Source organism: Salvia splendens, chromosome 20 (assembly GCF_004379255.2).
Source record: "Salvia splendens isolate huo1 chromosome 20, SspV2, whole genome shotgun sequence".
NCBI classification, from domain to species: Eukaryota; Viridiplantae; Streptophyta; class Magnoliopsida; order Lamiales; family Lamiaceae; genus Salvia; species Salvia splendens.
In genome coordinates, this window is record NC_056051.1 from 3,614,513 (window position 1) to 3,635,851 (window position 21,339).

General features: G+C 32.7%; 3 protein-coding genes across 7 annotated transcripts; 2 read left to right on the forward strand and 1 right to left on the reverse strand.

Moving 5' to 3' along the window:
- Window positions 1-3,038: 3,038 nt before the first annotated feature.
- On the forward strand, window positions 3,039-8,064 carry LOC121780602 (small RNA degrading nuclease 5-like). 3 transcript variants are annotated; one of them, XM_042178212.1, is made up of 14 exons: window positions 3,039-3,222; window positions 3,686-3,742; window positions 3,833-3,898; window positions 4,002-4,135; window positions 4,223-4,335; window positions 4,630-4,758; window positions 4,858-4,928; window positions 5,485-5,544; window positions 5,664-5,719; window positions 6,171-6,231; window positions 6,489-6,756; window positions 7,094-7,275; window positions 7,348-7,643; window positions 7,722-8,064. In XM_042178212.1, the coding sequence occupies exons 1-14, from the start codon at window positions 3,127-3,129 to the stop codon at window positions 7,843-7,845; spliced, it is 1,713 nt and encodes a 570-aa protein (XP_042034146.1). In that variant the 5' UTR covers window positions 3,039-3,126; the 3' UTR covers window positions 7,846-8,064. The 3 variants fall into 3 exon arrangements, with proteins under 3 accessions (XP_042034146.1, XP_042034148.1, XP_042034149.1); XM_042178214.1 differs by having other exon boundaries at window positions 3,040-3,222; window positions 4,633-4,758; XM_042178215.1 differs by having other exon boundaries at window positions 3,093-3,222; window positions 3,678-3,742.
- Window positions 8,065-8,156: 92 nt separating this feature from the next.
- Window positions 8,157-9,779, reverse strand: LOC121780603. The gene is made up of 2 exons (XM_042178216.1): window positions 9,652-9,779; window positions 8,157-9,372 (listed from the first exon to the last, which is right to left on the reverse strand). Exon 2 carries the CDS (start codon window positions 9,034-9,036, stop codon window positions 8,239-8,241), a length of 798 nt encoding a protein of 265 aa, XP_042034150.1. The 5' UTR covers window positions 9,037-9,372; window positions 9,652-9,779; the 3' UTR covers window positions 8,157-8,238.
- Window positions 9,780-16,745: 6,966 nt separating this feature from the next.
- Window positions 16,746-19,129, forward strand: LOC121781025 (transcription factor MYB54-like). 3 transcript variants are annotated; one of them, XM_042178701.1, is made up of 3 exons: window positions 16,746-16,925; window positions 17,644-17,825; window positions 18,032-19,129. In XM_042178701.1, the coding sequence occupies exons 2-3, from the start codon at window positions 17,669-17,671 to the stop codon at window positions 18,730-18,732; spliced, it is 858 nt and encodes a 285-aa protein (XP_042034635.1). In that variant the 5' UTR covers window positions 16,746-16,925; window positions 17,644-17,668; the 3' UTR covers window positions 18,733-19,129. The 3 variants fall into 3 exon arrangements, with proteins under 3 accessions (XP_042034635.1, XP_042034637.1, XP_042034634.1); XM_042178703.1 differs by having other exon boundaries at window positions 17,648-17,825; XM_042178700.1 differs by lacking the exon at window positions 16,746-16,925 and having other exon boundaries at window positions 17,223-17,825.
- Window positions 19,130-21,339: the final 2,210 nt, after the last annotated feature.

Sequence of the window (21,339 nt, forward strand, 5' to 3'; positions counted from 1 at the left end):
ACCCTTTCATTAGTAAGTCAAATTAAATTCCCATCCTAAAAAAGAAAAAGAATGAAGAACCAAAAAATCACTCTTTTCCTAACACTTGCTTGCCTTCTCACCGCCGCCGGCGCCGGGGAAACGACGTGGCTCAAAACCTCGTGCCGGGGAAATGAAGCCACCACGAAGCTCCATTTCTACGTCTATGACCCCCGCGCAGGCAGAGGCGTATCCAGAATTTTTGATATGGGGGTGCAAAAAATAATTACATACTTAAAATTTCCAAATTTGACTAATTTTTAATGTTTTTTTGTTATGTTTTTTCAATTGTTCTATTTTATAAAATAGAATCTTTGTCTTTATTTTTTATCAAAAAAATTTATTTTAAATAAAAATAAATTATTATATAGTATCTATTAAAAATAATTAACGAAAATAAATATGAAAGACTACACGATTAAATTAAAAAAGGGCAAGCTAATGGTTAAACTAATAAATAGTATTTGTTAAAAACAAAATAATCAATAAAACTTAATTCTGAATTGAAAACAAAATTACTTTGAGTTAGGGTGATATAGATTAAAACGTAATTAATTTAGAGTAAAGAAGTTTAATTAAGAAGGAAATGTGGGAAATGCGCTAAGGAGGGATCAAACACAGGCCTCTGAAATGGAGAATATGCCCATTTACCACTAGACCACCGATAGATTTTGTAAAAAATAGAACGAAATATATTATTAAAGGACAAAGTTTTGGGGGTACAGTTGTATCCCCTTGTTCCCATGTGTATACGCCAGTGCGAGCAGGCCCAAACACGACCTTGTTCAACGTGGCCAACGCCTCCATCACGGCCACTTCCCCCACGGGCTTCGGGCGGATCAACGTGTTTGATGACATTTTGTTATTCATAAAACACTTGAAATCGCATTGCATAGCATCGGGCCCTGTTACTAAACATTTTTCTTCGGGAGTACTATATTTTGTTATTTTGGTTTCAAATATGAATTTGAAATCCAATTAATTTAAATTATTCAAAATTGATATTTAACTAAAGCAAATTTGATTAATAATTAGTGTAGGATCATAGATGTCCATAGGTACATAAAAATCACAATAACATAATCATAGTATATTTCAATCTAACTAGACATTTTGTTGTGATAGAATAGGTCAATTGAGTAATCGAAACAAACAGATTTACGTGGTTCACCAACGTTGTGTTGGCTACACCCACAGTAAGAACGAAAAACAAATACTCCATCCGTCCATCAAGAATATGCAATCTTTCATTTTTAGTCCATCCAATAAGAATATGCACTTTCTAATTTTGGAAACTCTTTTATCTCTAATAAGGTGAGACACATTCTCCACTAACAATACTTTATTTTCTTTTTCTCTCTATCTCTCTCTTACTTCACCAATTTTACATTAATACCTGTGCCGACCCCAAAGTGCATATTCTTTGGGGACTGAGGGAGTAGTATTATGATAGCGATTTCAGATTATAGAGTTATGTGCCATATTTCTATATAAATAGGCACACAAGACAGGCTAGACCCAATACAACCGCAATGCATAGCATCGGGCCTCATTAGGCTAGTGGCAAACAATTTATTTAGGGCATACTAACACATTTTTTATGCAATCAAAATATTTGTACAAAACTGCGAAGCATTATTTAATTTGTACATAAGATTAATTTTGTAAAAAGTACACTTATTGATTATCATAAAAGTTTAATTTTGTAACTTTGAAGAAGAAGTGGTTAGTTTTGGAGTGTACCTCATGAACCAATATAATTTCCCTCCTTTTAAGCAAATACTAGTATTAATATTTTATAATTTATAAAATTAATTTGATTCAAATTCATACTCCATTCTGGAATGATTTTTTAAAGAAAATAATAATAATAAAAAAGCAAAAAAATAAAAAATTGACTGAACTCTAAATAAAAAATTGTGACATAGTATTGTTTCACGTAGGGCTGGATAAACGGTCGGTTAACCGACCACGAAAAATAGTTAATAAACTAACCGGAACCGAACCGAACTCTTGTTCGGTTACTTCATTATCCGACTCGATTAGAACTAACCGGTTACGGTTATAACCGAATTGGACCGAAATAAAATTTTAGTTCCAACAAAAACAAAAATAATAAGTAATAGATTAAAACCAAATCAATATACCAAGTTTTCACCTGATAATCAAGTGCTTATTTTTAGTTTTTCACCCAACAAAAGTTAAAAGAAAACCCCATAATCAAGTGCTTAATATTCATAATTCATCTTACAATATTTCAAAAATATAATCAAGTGCTTGCTTTCATCCAACAAAACATAATTTTAAAGTTTAAAGTTTAAAGTTAAATGATGGAATTTTAGTTATTAATATGTAAAACTTATAAATTTTACTTATTTACAAATAACAAAAATAATACACTCTCATAAATTCAAACTCTACTGAAAAATAATATATAAATACATAATTTATGTATATATGAGAATTTAAAAATATTCAACTAAAAGTTTATATAAGTTTTTCTTGACTTTTTGATACATCTAACAAAGAATTTAGAATTAATTTTATATTGAAATTACAATTGAAATTTAATAAAATTTAAAATTGAATTTAACTGCAGTTATCGGTTCTAACTGATAACCGATCAGTTAGGACAGATAATCGAGTTTGTTCAAAACACAAAACCAGAACCAACCCGAACACCGTTAATTTCGGTTTTTGGTTAACCGATAATCAACCGGTTTCGATTCAGTTCTCGGTTAACCGAATAACCGAAAACCGTTTACCCACCCCTAGTTTCTCGTACCCTATATATAGGGCTATAATATATGGACATCTTTGCCCATTTGGTAAAAATAAAAATGCTTATAGGTGAAATTTTTTTAGAATTAATGCAAAAATTTCTCTAATATAATTAGCCTGGAAATTTTCAGAATCGTAAAGATTAGATCAGAGATGTCTAAGTATGTTTTTTCTCAGTATATAATCATGTTTCGACATAATATATTCTTAAAAATTAGGGCTTTTTAAATGTTGTATTGTTCTGTGATAAAAATAAACAAATTTAGGGCTTAGCCAATATCAATCAAGTATCAACATTCACTACTCTCTTCCTCGTACCGATACAACATGAATTCCACAGACGATGAACTCCAGAAGCACAATGAGGAAAACACCGAAGCCAGTGGCATTGCGAAATCCTTCTTCGATATCTATGGCCCAGAGGTTTTACTTTTATTAAATTCCCAGTTATTTTAGCTCAATTGAAATCGTTCAAGATTATATGTTAATCTTATTTTGCCGCCTTAGAATTTAGTTGAACTTGTTGCAAGATTGCTCTTTTTTTTGTGGGTATTCTGTATGTTTGCATACACTTTGATGATTGAGTGATTGGGCATCACAGGGAGCTATTTTTTGGGGGGAAATTTTGTTAAATAAGTAAGCAAAGTGGAGGAGAAGGGTTTCTAGAAAAATTGAAGACATGTTTTCTTGAGCTAATTATAGGTTTGTTAAAAGCTGGTTCTTTTAATTTGAAAGGAAATACATTGTGAAATTCTGTTTTAATTTGTTGGGTGCGCTTGTATGTGCATTTTTTCTATTGAAAGCTCTGTTAAAATGTGGAGAGATGCTTCGATTTTCGTTAATCTTGTGTTGGTCTAAGCTCATGGTTTCCTTTTTAGCTGTGCAGGCAAGAGCTGACGTCGAATTTAAGGAGACTAAAGCTACCTCAGCCTTGAATTTCCAGGTGTGGTCTGATGTCTGAACCTTGTATAGATTGTTCCCCGAACCTATTCTTTTAAAGCGGCGTTAGTAACGTTTCCATTTCTTGTTGCAGGATGTCCAAGGACTTGCCACCTGGGTACTTGCTGAGGGCTTCATGCCGTCGTGGGTATTCATTAAAGTAAAGATCTCAATTGCTTCTCAGTTCTGGATATGTCTTGCTAGCTGCATCAGTGCAAATATCATTTCGTTGTCAGTTTACATCTTGTGATTGTTATTTGCAGAACAAGCCCTTAATTCCCAAAGTCGTCATGCTTTATATCCCCGGTCTTGATGCAGCATTGTATTTGTCACAGTCCAAACTACTAAAAAGTCTTAAAGAATGTTGTGGAATTCCTAGACCAGTTTTAGCTTTAAGGTAATTACTAATTACTAATTAGTACACATATCTTGGAATGAGATTCTTTACTTCTATTTCTAATATTTCCCTTTTGCTATGTGCTAGCTGTGTATCAGATGGAATGCAGACTATAGATGCTCTACTTACATGCAAAGTTAAAAGAAAAAGGGACGAGGACGAACAGACTGAAAAGAAAGCTGCACGGATATCCTCTCAAGGTTTGTGTTTCTTCAGATAGACGGATACTCAATATCCTTGAAATACCATGTGAACATTTTGGGGATTTTTGTACGTGGTGGTTGTACTTGGAGAACAATTTGAATGTACAAGATTTGAAGCATGCACTTCCTTCCATGTCTGTTGGGACTTAACTAACATGTGCAAGGAAAGTTAATAAAGTAATGGAATGAGAAAAGGAGAGGTTCACATCTGGTTTTAGCATTATACAACATGGTTCTAGCTGCCATGCCCCTGCTGGATTTATTATGGTACTACCTAATTCATGCTTTTAGCAGGAAATCAGGACTCTTCAGGTAGTGCATCTCCTATTGATTTAAAAGGAAACTTGCCATTCCCAGTTACTTACTACACACTTACACCTAAGCAATTGGAAGATAATGGATATTGTTTCAAAGATCCAGGTGATGCTATATATCCTCTAAAAGGAGCTTTATAAATATCTTACTTTGTTGTTTGGGATACACATTGTAATAGTTTTTTAAAACATTTGACTCTTGCAGACTTTCTTTCAACACTTCCTGCTCCTTCTGGAACTCCATTGCATGGGATTTTGGCACTTGACTGTGAGATGGTATGATAGCGGATGTTAGTTCTGATATTAAATTTGACCAGAGGGCTTAAATAGAAAAAAATACTCCGTGTTTAGAGTTGGAGCATATATTAGGAGCAGAAAACAATAGAAATCTTTTCATTATTTGAATTCTTCCCTTGTTCTTCCTTTAACTACCTGAAAGAGGATGTGGGGATTACTAATCCCTTCGTAACAACCCATCCTCTTTGTAATAAAATTTTCTGTTTCATGTCAATTGGAAAAGGAAAAGATATAATATCATCCCTCTGTATAGGGAAAATAGAGACCAAGTACCGTACTTGCTTGGTAGATCGGCTTTCAGTGGTTCTACTGCTTGATTGTTTCATCTTTTACCCATGTTTTTTATTCTGTCCAAAAAAGTATTAGAGTATTAATTAATAAAATAGTGTCGGGGCTGGGCCAAGATTGAGGTCATATTCTTCCATGCTGAAACCGCACTTTATATTCCTTTCTTGACTTAGAAGAAGTGCACTTTTGGAAGTCATTTAGTGTTATCTATAATTGTATTTTTGTTCACCAATTTGTTTTGCCACAGTGCATTACTAGAAAAGGTTTTGAGCTTACAAGAATTACGCTGGTTGATACAACTGGGCAGGTAGGATTCACTTTAGTGGACGAAAAAGTTGTATGCATTTTCTGTTTATTGGATGGTTGCAAACTATAGTTTGGGAATTTATACTGGTACAGGATTGCCTAATTTTATTGTACATGCAGGTATTATTGGATAAGCTTGTTAAACCAGCAAATCCTATTACTGATTACAACACAAGGTACATGGTTTTTTTTAACTATTTTATGAAACTGCATCTTATGTGTGTCGTCTAATGAGGTTTGAATTATGGTTGTGTAATATTTTCAGTAATCATGAGTCAGAACCAAATAAATGGCTGAATCCTGATTTAACTTAATTGGGACATTACTGGAATTTCGTTTTCTTTTTTGGTCAAGTAATTTTCTTAGCACTCTGCTCGTGCCTATTAATAATGTTTAACAGTTACTTTCCTTTGATCATGGAATGATCATAAAATATCTTCGATAATCTGGTTTAGCTTGATGGAAATTTTCAAACCGCCTGCAGTAGAGCATGTTACTAGTGGTCCCGGGAATTTATGCTTTGCCCCATAGATTCTTAATTCTTTTCTTGATTATGGAATACGAACTCTAGCTTTTGGCAGGGTTGAATCAAGCATATTAAGACTTTGAGGTATTATGCAATTGCAGGTATAGTGGAATTACTCACGAGATGCTGGAAAGCGTTACTACAACACTTGAAGATGTTCAGGTCTATTTTGACCTTCTGGCTTTTCTTATTGTAATATGTTGAATTATCGCCTCATCTAAATGCATGAGATATTAGATAGTTTTAAAATATTTGAACAAATTCAAAATCCTACCTTAGACGTGGCACCTGCTTTTGATAAAAGACTGGCATTAAATTTTGAGGCCACTGTTTTATTCTGATGACCTTTTTCCCAACTTCCTAGATTTATTATGTTAAGTATATTTATAATATGTTTTAACAGCTGCTTATTTCTTCAGGAAGATTTTCTGGGACTTGTTTACAAGGAGACTATCCTTGTTGGGCATTCACTGGAAAATGATTTGTTAGCTTTGAAGATCAAACATGATTTGGTGATTGATACCGCAATTTTGTATAGACACCCACGAGGTCAGTCTTATAAAACAGCTTTGCGCGTGTTAACAAGAAAGTTCCTTTCCATAGTGATTCAAGATTCAGGAAATGGACACGATAGCATTGAAGATGCTAGAGCTACAATGGAGCTTGCATTGTTAAAAATTAAACATGGTATGTAATTTATCCGCATTTTGGATAGGAGTATATGCTAAATCATGCTAATGCATATTTATTTATTTATTTTTAGAAGCTCATGGTTGCATTATAGCTGTCAACTAAACAAATTATCAGTTTTTAGGAACAATTATTTTTAAAAACGAACTATATCTGGTCCAACGAGTCCTGTTTGATCATGATTTGAAGTGCGTTTCGATCACTTGATGGCATATTGATTTCGATCACTCTGAATAATATTTTTTCTTTGACTCTATTCATTTGAGTATTCTCGTTCATGTTTGAATGATATATTTATTCTTATCTTATTATTTGGTTGTTCCATTGGTATCAGGTCCCGGTTTTGGCTTGCCACCGGCGCTCATGCGGAAGAAACTCCTGACAGTATTAAGTGACTCTGGAAAAACATCTTCTTTGATTGATAACGTATCTATAGTGAAGCGATACGCCTCTGAATCATCTCATTCAATTCCTGTATCCAGTGACGACGAAGCTCTTATGAAAGCCAGAAAAGAGGTATTCATACTTCTTTTCTTCTTTCTGATTAGTCTTTATTCCTCTAATCTCATGTTTTTTTGAAATGCTCAGGTAAAAAGTGACCGCGTGCAGTTCATCTGGACGCAGTTCTCAGAGTTGTATACTCATTTCAAGAAACAGGCAGACGACGACGAGAGCCTAAATACAAAGATAGCAGAGATGATCTCCTTGCTTACATGTAGTAAGAAGCCTTCCAGTAGACAAAGAAGCGCGTACAATATCACGTCGGAGCTGGAGGATATTCTTAGTCGAATAAACAGCAGAGTAAAGAGCATATATTCCTCTCTCCCTGACAACGCCATGCTCGTTATCTGTACAGGCCACGGAGACACTGCAACAGTACAGAAGTAAGATCTATCGTTAATTTACAGTGTTTAAATGTGAGTGGCTTGTCGAGTTAGCTAACCTCGTGCTTTGTTGTGAAGATTACGGAGTATCCTCTCGGAGCGGAAAGAAACCGTGCATTGCCGAGAGAAGATGGTGAAAGTGCTGGAGGAGTTGCAGGCTCAAGCTGAAGTAGGCTTGTGTTTTCTTGGCATCAAACACTAATAAAATCCGTCTGTCTGTCTCTCTCTCTCTGTTGTAGTAATTGATATTTTGTTGAGAAAAGATAGGTTAATCCAGACTAAGGGAAATTTTAATATATCTGCATATTTTGCCACGAATCTGGCTTCATGTTGTGGGCTGTATGTTACACGATCATTAAATTGTTGTAAACTAGTTTTGACCAGATTTCAGAAATATAGACATGAAGAAATTCATAGATAATTGATATTGCAGGAAATGGACCACACCATTAGTTAAAGAAATATGGAGTACTATATAGATGCTATAAAGCCACCAGCGAGACCGCTCTGCAGCTCTCTCTTCTCGCTGAGTGTCGCGCGAGCGGGAGAAAATCGGCGAGCTGGTGGCCCCACCTTAATTTGCAATCGACGACCTTCATATCCCCATCTTGGACCATTTTTGTTTACCACAGGTGAGAAGACAAATGAAGAAGTCACATGGTGCACAGTAAAATCCTTGGCATCCATGGCTGATCCCACGACAAAGGTCGCATCGGCGCTTTGTGGTAAGAAGTTGAAAGGTGAGACGGTGTGGATGGGTTGCTGGATTCACATATTCCTGCCCCAACTTCATGTTTCTATACTGGCCGGATGTAGTCTGTAAGCAATACAGATGGAAGGATATATTGCAGGCGCGGCAGTGATACATCCAACTCTTGAGACGGTGTAGAAATCGCCAGGACGATTGAGAGTGGCGTCGTGCGTCAGCCAGCAGCAGCGGGTGGTGCTTGTCCCATCTCCGGCTGCTTACTGATGCCGGCAACAAGGTGCATCCAACGTGCACAATGAAATCACATGAGCTGCTGATGCACGCGTAACAGTCATAGTATACGCTGCTGCCACAACGGGCAGCACATGACATGCTCTTTCGGTTTACATGGCAGGATACATCCGGCAAGGCCGCGTGCTTGAGGAGATGCTGCGGGTGAGCAGCGTGATGGATGGTGTCTGGCATGCAAGCGCACTTGATGTCTACTTTGAAGCTGCACCCTCCAAAAGCGTAAAACAACCCGTTCATATGATAGTAACAAACTCGGCAATGCTGGCTCTCCCAATGCCTGTGTTTGTCAAAAGATTGGAGGACTAGTTGGTGATAATGGTCTATGTGGCGGAGTGGAAGAGACTGGAGGCGAGGCGAGGCGGCAAGTGAAAGCAGGCTGTGTGAAGATTGCATTTGCACTCACTGCAACTCATGTAGTAATATTTACTACTACTACTAGTAGTAGTTGATGATATATGAGTGATGCATCCATCACATATCAATTCTGATCTCACTCCATAATTCTCCTCTTCCTCTTCTTCTTGGTTTTGATCCGATGAGACTAAAGTGAGTTGATGTTGGTGAAGAAGGAACTTATATTTCATATTCACCAACTCATCACCATCATCATCAGGTATGATGATGGGTGGTATCAATGTTTCTCCTCTTTGGCTCATCACAAAAGGTGTAATTAGTTCCTTACCCACCTCATTTGTTGTAAGATGGATAATGTCTTTCCCATAATTTATGCTGGACATGAAAACACAGCACATAATTAAGGAAAATAAAAAATGGGATGTGATAAGTTGCTAACTACGTATTTGTTAATTGTTAACTCCTAACTATGTCAACAACTTATATTACACGAAGACATTTGTATGTCAACTAATACTTACAAATGTTTTCGTGTAAAATAGATGTCAACACTGATGCATTTGTACGTCAACAAAATTTAGCTGACATACAAATGCCTTCATGTTAATCATAGCCAAGGAAAGATAATGTAATCATTTAGATAGTAGCACATACTCAATGATGGGAGGTGGCTTGTTGATGTGGACAATATATCTACAAATTTGACAATGATATACCCAATATTTGGGCAGCAAAAATTTGGAACATGCATCACATTTGTAGTCATATCTCATATATTCAAGATAAGAGAGAAAAAGAGAGTGATGATGGTCTTCCCTTTCGATTGTTAGAGGCAAGGAAGCTCGTGGCTCCAATGATCGACCATCGCTCTCTTGTCCTCTTCCTTTTCTATCTCACTCATTTTCTTCTTTTTTACCTTCTCAACTATCTCACTCTCTTCGTGTTGGAGTCTAATATAAAGATTGTTTCTAATTAGCTACTACTAGTAGTAGTATATATTTCAAACATTTTGGAATTCCAGATTCATATACACTCTCCAATCTCTGCAAATTATACATTAAAGTCACAAATTAAACAATCTTCTTTACTCTCTCTCTTTTTCTTTCTCCATTCTCTTTTTTGCTTTTCCATTATGATAATATTTTAAAAATCGTGTAGTACTACAGTTAAGCATAACTATGATATTATGGAGTATCAAATAACATGTTTAAATTTTCATTTTCGTGAATAGTGATTTTTGCGGCGTATCAAACTAACAAATTAATTCAATCAAACAATCTTCTGTCTGTCTTTTACTTTTTCAGTAATAATTATATGACTAAAGTCCAATTTTGATCCCTTATATTTGCCCTAAAATTATTTTTGGTCCCAAATAAGGTCACAAACTTAATGTATGGACCCGAAAAGAATTTTATGGAAAATGTATGGGACCAAAATTAAACTTTAGTCCTAGATTATAATTAAGTTAGTAAATTGATTAAATATTTTGACTGTTAATTTTAACAGAAAATGATTATTTTGGACCAAAACAATTTATTTGGGACCAAAATGTACCAAAACAATATGTTAGGGATCAAAAGGATACAAACTTAATGCATGTGACCAAAAAGAATTTTAGTGCAAATGTAAGGGACTAAAATTGGACTTTAGTCTAATTATATTTACATAATGTTTAATTTAACTTTGACTGATAACCAATGAATACGTTATGTTATAATTTGAGTAGAGACATTAGCCTTTGCTTGATGATACATTCGTAAGCTTGTCCTGTTAGAAATTTGGGCTTTCATATGACTAATTTAATGTGTATAACTATCTTTCAGTTGCCCAATTAAAATGATCCAACAAAGATTAAAGTTTGGGCTGAATTATATTTATTTGTTACGGAAATAAGTGTAGATACCATATGAAATTTTCTATTTGTCGAGGGACCGAATAGAAAATAAATGGTCTTATATTTATATAAATAAAGATAGGTTATGAGCGCTACATGTAAGAAGAACGATTTGATATCTCTGTACTCCATTTACAGACTATTGTGAAGAACGTCTCTGATCGTTTGGAAGATCCATAGCCGCTGCAAAGCAATTCTACCATTCTATTCTAGATGAATCAAGGTACGCTTACGCTCTACAATTTTTGCTTATTTTCCGTTATTCTTGGTTAATCATCAAACAAAGATTTCAAGTAATTGTTCAGTTATTCCAACATGTTCTCCATTACTAAACTGCAGGTGGCTCCGGTGAAGTGATGAACACAACTCTCGGCTCTTTTTTCTTTTGTACCCATTATATGCTCCCTCCGTCCTATAGAAATAGACTTTTTGGGATCGACACGAGTTTTAATGTGTAATTGGTAAAGTAAGAGAGAATGAAAAAAAAATAATTGAAATTGTGTAGTGGGTTATGGGGCACAAAAATGATAAAGAAAAAAGGAGGAAAAAGGAGGAAAAAGTTTCCATAAATAGATAATATGGAAAAAAAAGAAGAAAGGAAATATGACCTAGTATTTCTTTATGATGGAGGGAGTATATATATGATTTCTTTTCCTAGGCAGCATAGTTGATTCCAGAGAGATAATAATTACAAGAATTTCTTACTCATTATATGAAGTTAACTAACTTCGAAAAACCAATGATAAACTATATAGATTAACAACAAAGCATTTCACTCAAAGAATCTCCTTTTTATTTGGCACTGCCTTTCTCTTTTTCATGTTATTATATTATCTTTTTGTGATGGGTCTAAATTTATTATTTAGAATAATAATTATTTTCTTAATTCATGTGACTAAATAAATATTCTCAATCATTATGTATTTGAGGATTTCTCTATGTATTTGAGGATTTCTCTTTTGTAAGAGCGCACAGATCGAATGTATCAATTTAACAAATTTATTCACTCAACAATCTTCTTTTTCAATTTTAAGTGAATGGTCTCACATGGCTAACAATTTCATTAAACAAATAATAATGATTATATATATGTACAACTCTATAATTTAGGTATAAATAAGATGAGAGAAATGATAACACTCCTTAAGTGAACACCACATTCGTTCGAAGCACATTTAACACTGTTCGTTTTGATTAATGTGTTCAGTTTGATTATTGTACATTAGAAAATGTTATTGAGATTTTTAATTTTATAAATTCAAAAAAATTAAAGCTCGATTTGCTCGTTTTCTTTATAACTTTAAATAAATGAATAAAATAAAAAACCGAGCATAGATTTTAGGAAATTTGTGAAATTAAAATTCCCAATAACATTTTTTAATGTACAAGAATCAAACTAAATATAAAAATCAAAACGAATAATATTAAACGTGCTTCGAACGAGTGTGGTGCTTACATAAGGAGTTCATGTAAGGAGTGTAACGTATCATTTCCTAAGAAGGAGAGGAAGTTAAAATAGATGGAAACTTTATTAAGAGTGATTTGCGTCATTAGCCCCTATTGTTTTCTTGGCATCAAACACTAATAACATCCAGAATTCTGTTGGTAATATTATGTTAATCCATAGCAATGGAAATTTTTAATATATCTGCAGATTTTGTTACAAATCTGGTTTCATGTCTGTGTTACACTATCTATCATTAAATTGTTGTAAATAATAATCACAATTATATGCAATCGACATTTATCCAGTCACACAAAAAATGGAAAAGGAGAAAAATGTAAACGACCGATATATCTTCTCAATTTCAACCTAGCTAATGAGATTTAATTTTTTTATTTGATAAAAGAAAGAAACATTTTCTCTCTCTTAAACCTGGTAGATAGGCCATGGTTTTCACAAATGGGGTTCAGCCCATAACACTTCACGGGGTCCAGTTAGATAAATGGGCCAAAGCCCACGATATTTAACTATGTAGATATTAGTTAAGATTGAGAGTCCAATTCATTAATAAAAATACTTGTAGCTAAATTTACAAATATGATAGTATTTTTTAGAAGATAACAAATATGAAAAAGTATGTTGGTAAGTCTTTGAAGAATAATTTTGGTAGGTAAGATGTAATGAACCATTCAACCTCCTAAATATTTAAAAGATTATTAATCTTTTCCTTACAAGAATGGCGGCGTAATAGAATTAACCAACTTTGATTTGGTAGCCAAAATCATGATTGTTGATGAATCATATTTTCTTTTTCCATTTTGCAATCTTAATGTTAGTATAATGCTTACTAGTTAAGTACGTTATTCATGATGATTTTAATTAAACATTTTAACTAAATTTTGCGTTTTTTTAAAGGTCGTGTACTTAATTATGGGCAAGTTGTTAGGTTAGTTTTTGCTTTGCAATTGTGCTGTTTGTAGTATTTGTTTTTTGAATATCTAGCTATCGAACAATAGCTAGCCAAAAATGCAGGCTTAAGCATGTGTTTTCTCTCATAAAAAAAACTATTCATAAATTTTCCCTCCATCCAGAATTCAACATGACGAGCACAAACTATGCTCACCAGAATCCCTGAGAATCGCGCCTTCGTGAGCACATATGCATGTTCGTCATACAACAATCACTAGCTAGTGCCCACAAAATATAGTGAGCGATGTGGTTACGAGCACCGTGATATGGTTGCTAGTAAGGCTCGTTAATGATATTTAGCAAACATTTTTTTGGTGTAACGAGCATTTTTGTGCTCGCTAAACCGTGTTTTTTTAGTAGTGTGTACGATTTTATTTTATTTCCCAAGAAAACCTAAATCAGAATAGGTTTTTAATATCTACATTAATTCCGCGGCAATAACTTAATGATATATTATAATTTCGTACTATTTTAAACCACCTGACCTACAATGATCGATGCATAAAAGAAATCAGAAATGTCATAAAAAAAACTTCAGTTTTTGCTCAATCAAGAAACCTGAATCCATTATTAATTAATAATCACACAAAAGGTAGCTAAAGTGTCGCATCTTAAATCCAAATACTCCACCTTAAAAATGAGAACTAAAAGGTATGGGTATGGCTAACCGAAAAGGAGTGGCAATCTTTTGAAATGATAGATACAAAAATGCCAACTATCTATACTTAAATTTATTTCTAATTAATTAACCAAACGTAATAATTCTTTAATCAAAATGAAATGGAGGTTGGTATTAACTGAATTTCAACAAGAAAAGTTTGTCCATCCATTTAAACACATACATTCTATATGGCTTACTTGTTTGAAAATTTCTTACATTTTTTATTATTTAATTTTTGCGGTGGATGACACGCCATCTTTATGTTCAAGTGATTCGTATGTTTGGAAAAAAAGGCTGCTAATTAAGTGTTAATCATCAGCTAATCTAGTTTTAAAAAATGTTTGCTTTGACAAGTGGTAGAACATAGGTCACTAATTTTGCATGTGGTTATCTCTGCATAGAGGCGTCCCATTTTGGGTATAACTAAATTCTGTTTAAGTAATTAATATATCTACGAAATTAACAAATTTATCTCAACTAGAAAGAATTTTAGATACAAAAATTCTCATCTTATATCAAATATACAATCATATATACCAATATACTACTCCGCTATTAACTAATGGGGTGCGCTATATAATTTTTTAAGTTGTTAACTGTGCTAACTCATCAACGCAGTGTATTAAAAACGTCAATACGATGACATTATAATATCAACACATAATATCAGCACAATATATTGAAATGTCAACAAAATTATGTGTTGACATTTTAATATCACCGTGTTGATATTTTTAATACACTGCATTAATGAGTTATCAGAGTTAGTAACTTAAGAAAGTTAGCAATTGATCACACCCTATTAAATAAGTTACCTAAAGAATTTATAGTTGCACTAAATTAAATGTATAACTGCGGTATAAATAAAAGTAGAGGTGAATATGGTAGAGGGTTGGGTCAAAGTTTGTTTGTTGAGGTTTAAGTTAATAGCGTTCGTTGATGTGTTGCTAAAATGGATTTCTTGGAAAGATGAGATAAATAATTGAGGTAAATTATTGTTTTCATTATAGAGACACTTTGGATCAAATGTTATCATATTTTACCTTTGCAAGTTAACTGATTTGTGTTTTATCAATTCACTGAAAGCTATTCCAAATCTGTTTATTAATTATTCTTCTCTTTTATCATTTTCTCAACCTTACTTGATTAGGTTACGTTTAACTGTCTTTTCTAAGAAATTAAACTTTTATTTTTTTTACTAACTGAGATCCCATTTTTTCATGCTTGTGGAATATATGTTGTAGGGAGGAAATTACAGTCTCGTTAAGTTGCTGTATTAATTTATTATTTTGCCTAACCATTTTCTAGTAGCTATGACAACCGAGGGAACTAAGTATATAACTATTTGGCACCCTAACAAATTTTAGGAACCCCCCAAATAAAATAAATATATCAACAAAAAAGTCCAACTTAAAATAATTTAATTAGGCACACAAACAAATTTTCAAGTTTACACATCATATACGCATATTACATGAATATGTAACAATTTGAAAAAATTACTCCTACTATAAGATATACTAACTATTTTAATATGATCAAATTAGATACCTTCATCTAAAAAACTCCTATATACATAACTAACGCTAACATGAACTAAACGAGAACAATGCACAAGTCTGGTGTCACATAAGGTATGTAACGTAATATTATATTATATACACTCTTGAACACTTATCAAACTATCTTCAAGATGATCGAACCAAACATTGTATACACTACTAATTAATGAAAGTGAAAATTGCTTGAAAATATTTGCCTTACCAACATTCATAAAAAGACATTCTTGCCGAGATTATGAATGTTCTAATCCAATACGACAAATTGGAATAAAAACGAGAGTGGTGATTAATAATTAAGTTGATGTTTAGTACACTTGTTCTTGATTAGACAGAGCATATTTACTTATGATGGGAAATTAAGACATATTACCGCAATTTGATTACACTGATTTTGCACCCACCATTTTTGAGATGGCTTGTGTTCTTTGGTAAACTATGTTTGATGTGAATGGATAAACTATTTTTCAGACTGCCTTTGGAAAACCAAAGTGATTAATTTCGTGGGGTATGGAATAATCAGTCAGTTAAGAAATCAATTTTTTACGTTTAATTGCTTTGTTTCTTTCTAAGTTTGCTTTTGACTTATCATCTGCATGGAAAGTACATCTATTTCAACTCTCAACCCACTATTTTCTAATCTTTTCTAGTACTTATTTATATACGTATATACCTGAATTAATAATTGATAAAACGGAAAATAAATACTTAGAGTTTAATTACTTAAAAAAGAATAAATATATTTGACTAAACAAATAGGTAGCAAAGAAAAATGTTTTCCTTGGTCTGTTATTTTAATATACTACTCCACATAACTAATTAATTGCATGAGAAAGTTCATTTAATTTTATTTCTTTCCCCAATTTATTAATTTTTTCTGACCTAACTAATATATATGGAAAACGTGGAAATCCTAATTACTTTGGGGACGAATTTGTCTAACCTTATACCTTTGAACAAGAAAATAAACTTCTGAAACTAATTTATGGTTTGTTCCTAAAATAAAATTATTTATTACTAAATCCAATTAAGTGCATTTTGTGTAAGCATGTACAAAGCCTAAGTAATTGTCTTGTTACGTACATATAGTTCAAATTCTATAATATTAAATTGTGAAGTGTATCTATAGATAAAAAAAAATAGAGAGGCTACCAACCATTACAATATTTCAGCTACAAGCTTTTCAATCCTGGCCTCTTTGAAACTTTATATAGCCTAATAATAATAATTATTATTATTATTTTTTGACAATCTTTTTCTAGAGAAATTCTTCGTCTTCCTTGTTGGATGTTCTTTTCTTCTGATCAATCAATCTTTCTATGAGATTTTCATTAACTGTATCTGATCAGTAATATTTCGACGGCTCTGATTATATTGATATTTTCTTCTTCTCCATTCAAGGTAATATATCTTCTTCTGTATGAATTATGTTTCATGCTTTATTAATTGAAGTTTGTTTATCAGATTGTTTTTGGCTGCTGCTGATGTAAGATATATAATTCATTAAATTCCATGCAATATTCCATTGCTAATATTTTGAAATGAGTATGACTAATTAATTAGCCATTAGCAATAGTTCTGAAAATTTGTAGTCATTATATCACATTCTTAAAAACATTTAGTCCTAATATTTTGCTATATAATACCCAGTTTTCTACAAAATATAATTAATAGAACGATGTAATAGTAGTAGTAGTAACAGTGTAATACTAATAATAGTAACAATGATATTATTATTATTATTATTATTATTATATACTTTTATTATCTTACAAACATACGGCAAATATATACCATAATGATGACTATATTAGATGCACTAACGAAAAATAAAAAGCTAAAATGAAGCAAGAAAGATATTTCAAGTGATTTGTGTCATGTATGTAATTGAAGTATATATTTTGATTCTGACAAGTAAACCTCAGTAATAACCACAATTTTAATATTCAAGGGCCATAATTAGCCAGAAATAAAAATTGGTGGCTTTCTTTCTTTTCACTTTCCTACATGTTAAAGTCCATTTTGTGGTGCAAAGCCAATTATTTCATCAGTTGATATATATCTTCTTCTTTCCTACTTTCTCTAGATTTCCTTTTCTGATATTCTTTTGATAAACTAGCTAGATATATAGAGCTGAAATTTCCATGGATGAAACTAGATGTCGTGGCTCGAACGATGATCCAAGAACTTGCCCACGAGGCCACTGGAGGCCTGCAGAAGACGAAAAACTCCGACAGATCGTCGAAAAATATGGCCCTCAAAATTGGAATTCCATTGCTGAAAAACTCCAAGGAAGATCAGGTAATTAACCCTATATCTATTAGTATATCTTCATATGGAAATAATTTCTTGTAGATTAAAATCAAGATGGTAAGATAATAATTTCAAGATAAATTCATATTGTAATTTGTCACTTATTTCTGCCCCTAAACCCTAAAAATAACATTAAATAAAATTTCCTTAAAAAATCAAAATATTTTTTAATCTTTGATAAATATGATGTGTAGGGAAGAGTTGCAGATTGAGATGGTTTAACCAACTTGATCCAAGAATAAATCGACGGCCGTTCTCGGAGGAAGAGGAAGAAAGGCTCCTTGCAGCTCATAGAATACATGGAAACAAATGGGCTTTAATTTCAAGGCTTTTTCCTGGTAGAACTGATAATGCTGTGAAAAACCATTGGCATGTGATTATGGCAAGAAAGCAAAGAGAAAAATCCAAGCTTTCTGGAAAAATTATTAGAGCCCATAATCAAGATCATGATGCTAATCCTCCCACTAATTACATTTTCCGGCAAAGGAATTCAAGGCTTCAAGAGAAGTATGGTTCCAAAATCAGCTTCCAAAATGGTGGGATTAATTTCGAAGATTCAAAAAGCCAAAGCAAGGACAAAATCTTCCCTTTGTGTTCCTTCTCTGGCTGGCCTAATAGTTTATCACCTTACTCTTCTGATCCACGTGGAAGAAGAAAAAGAGGTTATAATCATCAAAGCAAATTCTCCATATTTAGCCCCTACCATGACTCAATTGAGGCCAGAATTGGTAAGACCGCGGTTTCAAACATCTTCAATTATTCGTCACGTGGTGGGGAGGGGTCGTACCAATTTGGCATGACGCGGACGAGTGCAGATGGATTGCTTGAGGAGAAATCCATCGAGAGGAAAGACGTCCCGTTCATAGATTTTCTTGGTGTGGGAATCTCTTCTTGATCGATATTTATGTTATGAGTTTGATTAGGGTTTGTTGGAAAGAGGAATTTTATGGCGGCAAAATCGACATTAATTAGGGTTACAAATTGTTGTGTTGTTTGCATGGATATGCATTTTGGTGTGGTGTAGATTGGAAGATCTAAGATATAGGTGATGTATAAGTATAACTGACTATGATGAGTGGGTTAGGGTTGTAGACAAAATCTTGTTAAGTTAGCAATGAATTTATTAGTGTAGTGATAATGGTAGGGTTTGAGTTATGTTAGTAGCTACTACATATTTTGGATGATTTTAGATTGTATGATTATATCAAGCCTATGGATCTGTGGGGTTTTGTGTATTGTTTTCACTTGGTTTGAGTTTTAATTATATTTTGAAGGAATGAGGAAATTAGGTATATTCTATATTGCTCTTATAATATTTGGTGTATGAATTCTCTTGTGTTTGTCTCGTTTGAGTTCATCTCTTCGTGGCATCCATTAATACTTCATCCGTCCCATAATAAGAGTCATATTTTGCTATTTCAGTATTTCCTATAATAAGAGTCCTATTTCACTTTTACCATAAATGTTAAGTAGGCTCCACATTCCACCAACTTATTCCACTCACATTTTATTATAAAACCAATATATGTAAGTGAGAATCATATTCCACTTACTTATTCAATCTATTTTTCTTTACATTTTTTAAAACTCGTGCCATGACCAAATAGGACTTCTATCGTGAGAAAGTATTTATGATGGGTATTATATAAAATTAACATTCATATGTAATATTGTTGAATGTTGAGCCTAGCTGGTATCTAAAAATGTGTAATGATTGGGCCTTAAATATAATTTATTGGTGTAACCATTATATTAAAGAATAGTAGCTAGTAGTAAGTAAATTAATGTAATAACTTGCATTATAGACTAGACGGAAGAGATTAATTAATTGTAGTCTGTAGATTGTACATTTCACTAAGTAAAATACGCATAATATTTTTGAATTATATAGAGAAGAAACTCCCATCACCAAGTCAAATATTATTAGTTCATATAGGTAGTGTTCGGTTTCCAAGATAAAATAATGCCAAGATATAATCTAGGATTGAGTTGTGAGATTATTTTAGACATAGAGAATTAGCTATGACTAATTATCCATCTAGAATTGAGTTGTGAGATTGAATCTCATGAACCAAACACACTACAAATTTAATCCCGGATACAATCTTGCAAACCAAACACCCCATAATAGTCACATAATAAACTTTTCGTTCACTTTATAAATATTTTATTTTCGTGTAACTAATTAGCGATATATATTTTCTCACTATTACATAATCAATAAATTTAAAAAGATGCTTGAATTTAATAATACACGTGAATGTTTATGAAGCTTGGAAAAACACGATTTGTATTATTATGTAAAAGTTCATAGGGCTTGACGATTGAATCTGAATTGTGAATCCAAGTAGCATAGTTTATATCATATTGAAGCTTAATCGCAAATCATAATAATAAAGCCCATTTTGTTTAAGTAAGTAGCCTATTTTAATTAAGTTGGCCCACCACTGGTAAGGGGTCCAAAAGCTTCATGCCTAATCTTAAAAATAATCAAATTAAGGCCTATAATCCATTTTATTTGATTCTACCTATAAAGCCTATTTTATGTATGAACCACAGCTTAGCTGTTAAGACACTTAATCTCTTCCAACAGATAGAGATCATGACAAACTAGAAATGTACAAGAGATCAAGAATAGAAATATCATCATTCGATTTTCCCTTTTCAAAAGTTGGGGCTGCTAGCTACGAAGAAAATTAAATTATTGGGGTTACAAATCATCATCAGTATTGCATCATCACTTTTGATTATATTCTAATTAGATGTTAATCATCTTATAAAATTAATTGTAAGTGACTCAGGCTTCTTAATGGATTAGTTACGCTAAAGATAATATATATATATATATATATATATATATATATATATATATTAACAGCAAAGGCCATAGTTTATTTTTAGTCGAGGGAGAATGATACACGTCGTTAGCTACCTAGCACGTAAAGGCTGAGTTTTTAAATTAGCAGTAAAATACATCGCTTGAGAGAATTTCAAACAATTTTTTTAATGACGATCCTAACAATATAAGTGCGAATTAGAAAAATAGATTTATAGATATATGATTTGCAAATCTTATACAAGTTTCACAAATCCTACCTAATTTACTTCATGTTTACACATAAATGAGATTTATAGACGAACTTTTTTTTAATCGCGCGTATGTTTAGTATGCAGGTCACGTTAAAATAAAACGAATTTCCAATCTAGAAAGCAGAATTTCCAATATTTCATATTAGAATTATCAACACAAATACATCACTTTATAAATACAACATGTAATTAAATTCAAATTTCAACACAAAGACATAAATATATTAACAGTAACATGGAGTATAAAACTCTAAAATGTAATATGTCTCATCTTAAATTACCCACGAATTGACTTATTTTGTCCAATAAAAATTAAAAAGTCAGCTTGGAGCAGGTTGGAAACAAGACTATATTGAATAGAGATTTCTTGCAAGACACTTACTGCGAATTAAAGACTCGCAACTGTTTCTTC

Coding starts and splice junctions, on each gene's coding strand:
- LOC121780602 (XM_042178212.1), top strand. CDS start 3,127: ATGAATTCCACAGACGATGAACTCCAGAAGCACAATGAGGAAAACACC. Junction 3,899..4,001: donor CGTCGTGGGTATTCATTAAA/GTAAAGATCTCA, acceptor TGTTATTTGCAG/AACAAGCCCTTAATTCCCAA. Junction 7,276..7,347: donor TTATGAAAGCCAGAAAAGAG/GTATTCATACTT, acceptor TGAAATGCTCAG/GTAAAAAGTGACCGCGTGCA.
- LOC121780603 (XM_042178216.1), bottom strand. CDS start 9,036: ATGCAATCTTCACACAGCCTGCTTTCACTTGCCGCCTCGCCTCGCCTC.
- LOC121781025 (XM_042178701.1), top strand. CDS start 17,669: ATGGATGAAACTAGATGTCGTGGCTCGAACGATGATCCAAGAACTTGC. Junction 17,826..18,031: donor AAAACTCCAAGGAAGATCAG/GTAATTAACCCT, acceptor TATGATGTGTAG/GGAAGAGTTGCAGATTGAGA.